Below are 7,322 nucleotides of genomic sequence, written 5' to 3'. Positions count from 1 at the left end.
TCTGCAGTGATGTCCAGTCCTTGCTGAACATAAAGGGCGTGAAATTCTCTCCTAGCCGCCGTGAGCGCGGCCAAAACGGGACCAACCCCGTAAACACACTGACCAACCATTTTAGGCACAGAAGTCTCCGTGGCTTCTTTCGATCTAGGTTTGCTCCAGGTTTCCCGCTTATTCCAGCGGCGAAGATCTGGTTTCTCGGATCGAGAGCTTGAATCGGAGAAATCTCTGTGCATGTTCTTGATTCGATTCCATCTAGGAGAATCAGCAGATTTGGAAACTAGCTCCTGCTTCCCCTGAGTCTCTTCCTCTCGCACCTCCGCAGAAACTCCATTCTCAGACTCTGGATCTCCCAAACTTCTTCTTCTTCTATACCCATCCTCCCTCTCATCTCTCAACTTTACTCCATTTCTTGAAAAATAGGCCTCCGCAGATTCCTCCCATGAAGAGAAATTGGACCTAAAACCCATCCGTTTTCCTACTGGTGTCTTTTGTCCTCTACCTCTGCGGGAAACTAGCCCGGGAAGAACCCTAGTATCGATTGCTCGGCCGGCGGGATCAATCGCGGTGCTCCGCTCAGCTGCACAGGAAACACTCGCAGCTTGCGATAGGGAAACTGAAAAGCTCACTGGCCTTCTCGAAACCCTAGAAATTAGCGGAAGAGAGAGATTTCTAGCTAGGTTGCAGCAGTGGGGGGGAAGCATGGCGCTCCTCACCGTCAATACTGAAGTGGACGGCGGCGAGGAGACTGAGAGAGAGACGAGGGTCGGTAAATCTCTCTTAGAAGAAAAAAAAATGATTTTTACCTGCCCACCACTTGCAAGTATAAAGATCTAAACTTTAAATATTTCAAAACAGCCATCTCAAATTAAGAACTCCTTTTAGCTACCGAACGACTCTCCCATTCGCTTCCGTTCCAGACGCCGCCGTCTCCATCTCCTTCCCTCGCCTAACCTCGTCTCCCTCTTTCTCCTGTGCAACCGGTCGGCTCCTACTCCAACCTGCCTCACTTACTGCTACTGTGCGAAGTAGGAGCTCTAGATTGATACTGTAAATATGTGAGGGTCAACAAAATGAAAATCCCGATCTATCATCTTCCTCGCAAGCAGACGAGTGAATGCATAACAAGCTTAAGTCGGTTTAGGCTAAGGACCCGTTTGGGCCTCTTTTATCGCGCCGCGCAGCCTCAAATCGTAGGTAAAAAAAAAAGTTGTTTGGATGCTAAATTCGCAGCCGCACATCTTAAAAACTGGGGAAAGCGAACCGCAGAATCAACCTCGCGGCCTTACCTTCGCCCCACAAATATTACATTTTGCCCCACGAATATTATCTTTTGCCCTAGTATCCGCCCGCTTCTACGAGCCTTCTCTCGCGAAGCCCCCTACGCCTTCTTCTTCCTCAACCAAGAACGACCCAAACCACATAATTGCAAACCCTCTTCTTCGCTGGCTTCAAGCAAATCTGAGCTTCCTTTATTGAAGTGAAAAATTGGAGCTTTTGGCAAACCCTCTTCGTTCCATCGTACCATGTAGAGGGTTCTTCCTTTTCTCTTTCTCGTTTCTCCCATCTCCCTCTTTTGATATTTCGTGGATCTCGAGTTCTTGCTAACTGTTTTTAGCTAGCAGTCATTGGAGATTTGGTAAATCCTGAGGTGATTACAATCAAAATTCTTTTACTGCCTAAATAATTACTGTTAATTTCTGCTGCACATTTGAGACTTTGTTTTACTATTTGTTCTAGGATTTAAGATTTTTTATAAGGACAAATTGTTAAATCCTTTGAATTATAGATTCTTTAGCTTGATTCGTGAGCTATTCTTGCTCCTCTTCATAGAAGGTAGTTTGATTCTTCTATACTCAATTGCCAAGCAAGCTTTTTATATGAATGTTTTCAAGATTTGGCTTGGTTTAAATCTAGGATATTGTTTTTGTTAATCTTCTTGAAATCAACTTCGACAGTTTTACATTGTTAGCTTTGATCAAACAAGCTGCATTGGCTTTCGCCTTGATCAAGTTGATTGATGGAAGATTTACATATATACCACCAACGTTATTTTAAAAATTAGTTCAGGAATTTTTATTGAGGTGGAAGAATGGAGGAAAGTTGCAACAATAGCTATGGTAGATTTTCCTTAATTGTTTTTTGTTATGCTACAATACATTTGTTTGATTATCATTGGTTGAAAACATCAAACATGTGTTGGTTTCCTAATTGCAGTGCTTTGTTAAAATGACAGAACATGCAGGGCATGCGTAGAGAAATTAAAAATGTCAATTCATTTTAGTTCTATGATTCATTCCTTGGATGAAGTGAGAGATTAGAAGAATATAGGGGAGGTTATCTCTATTTAGTAAAGCATGTGGTTGGGACATTCACATATACACCTCACAATTCTGATATATTTTTATATCTAAAACTTAAAACTTTCATTTTATTTACTTTCCGTTTATCTTGTTAGGAACTTCTTAAAAACTGTTTCTCAAATTAGTTGATTTACATGATGTCCTCTATAATTTTCTAAATTGTGTTATTGTTTTGTTTCACTGTTTTGTTTTAACGTAGTAATGAAATGTCAAATAAGATTAAAGAGTTTGGTACACCGTCACTGTGAGAGAAAGAAACAAAAATAATATTTTGTGACTTTTGCCTGAAGGGAATTGAAATGGGCAATAGACCTACGAACCTTTTCAATAAGAAAGGGTCACAAAATATTATAATTATAAAAAAAATTCAATGAATGTACGGGCAAGGAGTAGGGCAGGTTGCAAATGAAAGTTATATATGACTACCGGACATTAATAATTCAAGGGATCAATTTGGGATTGCATTGGCGCAATAGATGGAATGCACGTTAATTTATCGGACGTTGTGGAGCCCTTACGCAAAATGTCATGGCAGCGTGCAACTTTAACATGTGTTTTACTTTCGTCATGCCCGGTTGGAAGGATAGTGCGCACAACAGCTGAATTTTCAAGTGCTACGCAGAATCCTCATTCGACTTCCCTCACCCTCCGCGCGGTATGTTACAGTCTCAAATCCTTTGTTTATTTTTTTTAATGTAGTACTGAAGCTACAATACATTTTAGGTAAATATTATTTGGTGGATATCGCTATTCATTGCAGCAAGGGTATCTGAAACCCTTTCATGGCACCAAGTATCATATACCTGATTTCGAGCGAACCAACAATGTTATGCGAGACAGAAAGGTGTTTAACAAAAGACATTCCTTCTTATGAGACGTCATCGAGAGGACTTTTGGCGTTTGGAAGAAGAAATTGGTGATATTACGTGATATGTCACCTTACCCGTTTCCCAAGTAGATCCAAATTGTGATTGACACGATGACGCTGCACAACTATATTAGGTGGCTTCCATCTCGAATTGACGTTGACTTCTGTAGTTGATTTACATTTTATTTACTTTCCATTTATCTTGTTAGGAACTCCTTAAAAACTGTTTCTCAAATTAGTTGATTTACATGATGCCGTCTCCAATTTTCTAAATTGTGTTATTGTTGTGTTTCACTGCTTTGCTTTATCGTAGTAATAAAATGACTAATAAGACTAAAGAGTTTGGTACATCGACATTGTGGGAAAAAGAAACGAAAATAATATTTTGTGACATTTGCCTGAAAGGAATTAAAATGGGCAATAGTCCTACGAGCTTTTTCAATAAGGAATGATGGTGAAATATTATAAAAAAAAAATTCAAGTAATGTACGGGCAAGGAGTAGGGCATGTTGCAAATGAAAAACAAGTGGGATCAACTTAAGAATGATTGAAAATTTTGTAAGGATTTGAAACGAGGATCAACAGGTTTGGGTTCAGATCCGGTGAAGCGAACCATTGATGCATCGGAGTGGTGGACAGAAAGACTTGCGGTGAGTAATTTTTCATTTCATCTAATTTGATTCATTTTATTTTTGTGCAACCTAACTAAGGTGTTTAATATGATTTTGCAGGTAGTGCCCGCAGTGAAGAAGTTCAAACTTTGTGGACTTGAACTCGAGTTTGAGGAGAAGTTGGACCAGATGTTTGGGGGTGTCGTTGCAACAGGAAAATCATGTGCTCCAAGTGAGACAGAGTTTGGTAGTACCCCTAACAACATGGTTGTCAGCTTATCTGTTAATTCACCCGAATTCCGCAGCCAGGAACTCCCCGAAATCCAGTTCACCAACTGGTCTAAGCGTCCTCGTGTGGAGAGTAGGAAAAAGGGTGGAGCTGCTTCTATCAGAAACCATATATTATACGTGGTAGATTCTTCCAACGACGCCCCGCATAAAGTTCAGTCAACTTCAATTAAGCAGGTAATGCAAATTTTGGAAGAAGATCGGGATACTGCAGAGATTTTGATCCATACTTTTTTGATGTGGAGCTGCTTCAAGATTCGGTCCACAGAGATTTTTTTGCAACTATTTTCAAAGAAAGACGAGTGGCATATCTATGTCTTTTTTATGCTCGCAAGAAAAATTGATGGATAATTTTTTATTTGCTATTTGCTGAGAGACTTTTTTATTTCATCATTTGTTGATTGGGACATTTTACTTCGTTATTGTATTTTCTCATATCATACTTGTTTTATATTTGAACATCCTCATTCTTATCTATTATTAATGTTTGGGTCGTGATTTCTTATTCATTTATTAATTTTTGTGTTTTTCAGTAACACTTGTACAAAATGCATCAGCATGAATTTAGAACAAGAAAGACAAAGAAGGAGAAATGCAGCAATCTACTTGATCTTTGAGGATTACAACATGTAAATTGGCTGCTCTCCATGCTACACATCATCTTATATCGGAGACAAATGGGTTGGAGAATTGCTTGTTGGGCATCCCACCAGATTCAACATGTTCCGCATGAGACAGGAGGTATTTACAGATCTCCTGGCAGAACTCACTAGATTTCATGGTCTTCATGGTCATCGAGGATGACTGAACGTGAGGTGTTGGTGATGACTCTCTACATATTATCACAAAAAGAGACAGTGTGTGGTGCGATGGAACTATTCCAACACTCATCGGAGGCGATCAACATATACATCTCTGTGGGTTTGAGTGCTCTTGTGAGCATATCCGCACAAGTTATAAAACCAACAGATCCAACGTTCGCACGAACTCCTACAAAGATTCAACGCGATGTACGTTACATGTCATTCTTTAAGGTGGGGATTGTAATTTCTAGTATTGAAATTTAGATATTACTATCAGACATTAATAACTCAATGGATCTGTTCAGGATTGCATTGGCGTAATAGATGAAATGCGTGTTGAAATAAAAATTGCAAATGATGAGAAGATTACATTTATCAGACGTTGTAGAGCCCCTATGCAAAATGTCATGGCAGTGTGCGACTTTAACATGAGTTTTACTTTCGCCGTGCCTGGTTGGAAGGATAGTGCGCACAACAGCTGAATTTTCACGAGTGTTAATCCTCATTATAACTTCTCACACCCTTCGCACGGTATGTTGCAGTCTGAAATCCTTTGTTTATTTTTTTTAAAATGTTGTACTGAAGCTACAATATATTCTAAGCAAGTATTATTTGGTGAATGTCGGCTATTCATTGTAGTGATAGTATCTAAAATCTTTTTATGATATCAAATATCATATACCTGATTTCGAGTGAGCCAGTAATATTACGTGAGGCAGAAATGAGGTGTTTAACAAAAGACATTTCTCATTGTGAGGCGTCATCGAGATGACTTTTGGCTTTTGGAAGAAAAAATGGGTGATATTATGCAATATGTCACTTCAATCGTTTCCCAAACAGGTCCAGATTGTGATGGTCACGATGATGCTACACAATTATATTATGTGGCATCCGTCTCGAATTGACGTTGACTTCCGTAGTGCCGAAGAGGATAAACAGGAAGTACCTGCAGAAGCGATTGAATACCACATCGGACATTCTCTGCCACGAGATGACAATGACCATTCTACTATTTGTAGGAAGAAAGGGGAATGTGCAAATGAAATAACGGCCACTAGTATATAACATTGTGACTTCTTCCAGTGGGCAAACAATTCGGCGGATTCCCCTGACGACGGTGATTGGAAATGGAGAACATTCATCGAGAAAAGTCTAGCACAAGAGCTACATCGTTTAAATGTTAAAATAATTTATTCATCTTATTAACTATCGTTTTAATAGTATTAGATTTTTTTTGCACTCTTGATACTCACTGTGAAGTGAGGAGTCTATCTGTAATTCTGTATTATTTTTAAGTATTTCAATCACAGCCACTACTGTAAAACAAACCATGCACTACATATGGTACTCTATGTGATGAAAATGCAGGCAACTTAATGGCTTACCTTTTATCTTTCCCTGTTTCTCTTTGTAATAGTTATTAGCATACAGGGTTTAGTTTTCATCATATGCCGACAGTATAAAGTTTTCTTTCGTGTTTGAGAAGTGTAGCATTTCGTTGCTTAGTTTGTGTTTGCGAAGTATTTATGCAGATTTTTGTTGGAGATATGGGTTCTTAATTGTGAATTTAACCGATATTTTACTCTCAAGCTTTCCTGTGCTCATCTTGGAGTGGTAAGCACTGAGGATGGCCCAAAAACTCTCAGGCAACCAATGCTTACACTTTTCTGATGAATTCCGACAATGATTTGCTCTTTTTCTTGAAGCTAATGATTTCAGAGGATCTGAATCTCCATTTTTACATAAAAAAAAGAAAAACTAACACAGGATTTTTTTGCTGAAACCATTCTGGATCCATTTCTGAAACATGTATAAATATCAAACGTTAAGCACTGTGTGATTTGTATGTAAATTTCACTATTTTTATGTGTATGCCTATCAATTTAATATAAGTTGCTTCATCGATCTTGTTTGATATTTAATATAAATATCCATGGATGTATGTATGTATGTGTATGGCTTCACGAAAAATACACTCTTCACATACAATGGCGTTGTGTAAACACCAAGGAATTGTGTGGTTTGATGTAACCTCCATTCATATAGCTTTGGGTTAGTTTAAATTTTTAGTGGGGTAGTGGAAGGTACGATGGACTTATAAGCTGAAAATTCCTCTTTCACTTGAGTTTGAGTCACTTCTTTATTATTATTTATGATGTTTGGAATAATATAAATGAAAATTTCTGCTTCTGAAGTATTAAATTTGTGACTGTCACATTTTTTTTGTTTTAAACAGTTTTACTAAACAAAGATAGAATGATCATTTTTCAAGAAACAGCTGTTTCCTAGTAGTTTTCACACAACTATAATAAACAGGCAGCCCCTTGCAACAGTTTTTTGGGACAGATAGCTGCAGTTGAAAAGTTGAGAAACTGCAACTACCCCAAACATA

At 38.4% G+C, this 7,322-nt stretch overlaps 2 protein-coding genes across 2 annotated transcripts in view; one reads left to right on the top strand and one right to left on the bottom strand.

Moving 5' to 3' along the window:
• Nucleotides 1–701, bottom strand: part of LOC110026205 — a 1,421-nt gene extending 720 nt beyond the window's left edge. The window contains exon 1 of the mRNA XM_020727066.1: nucleotides 25–701. Coding sequence (XP_020582725.1) covers nucleotides 25–701 — 677 coding nt within the window. The remainder of the gene's footprint in view (nucleotides 1–24) is intronic.
• Nucleotides 702–4,996: 4,295 nt separating this feature from the next.
• Nucleotides 4,997–7,322, top strand: part of LOC110026203 — a gene marked incomplete at its 3' end in the record, with an annotated part of 3,716 nt that continues 1,390 nt past the window's right edge. Inside the window, 2 exon segments of the mRNA XM_020727065.1 lie at nucleotides 4,997–5,137; nucleotides 5,236–5,383. Of these exon segments, the coding sequence (XP_020582724.1) occupies nucleotides 4,997–5,137; nucleotides 5,236–5,383 (289 nt within the window).

The sequence above is a fragment of the Phalaenopsis equestris genome, unplaced genomic scaffold (genome assembly GCF_001263595.1).
Source record: "Phalaenopsis equestris unplaced genomic scaffold, ASM126359v1 Scaffold000359, whole genome shotgun sequence".
Classification (NCBI taxonomy): domain Eukaryota; kingdom Viridiplantae; phylum Streptophyta; class Magnoliopsida; order Asparagales; family Orchidaceae; genus Phalaenopsis; species Phalaenopsis equestris.
Note: the sequence above shows the minus strand (reverse complement) of the source record. Positions and strands in the feature narration are given on the sequence as shown.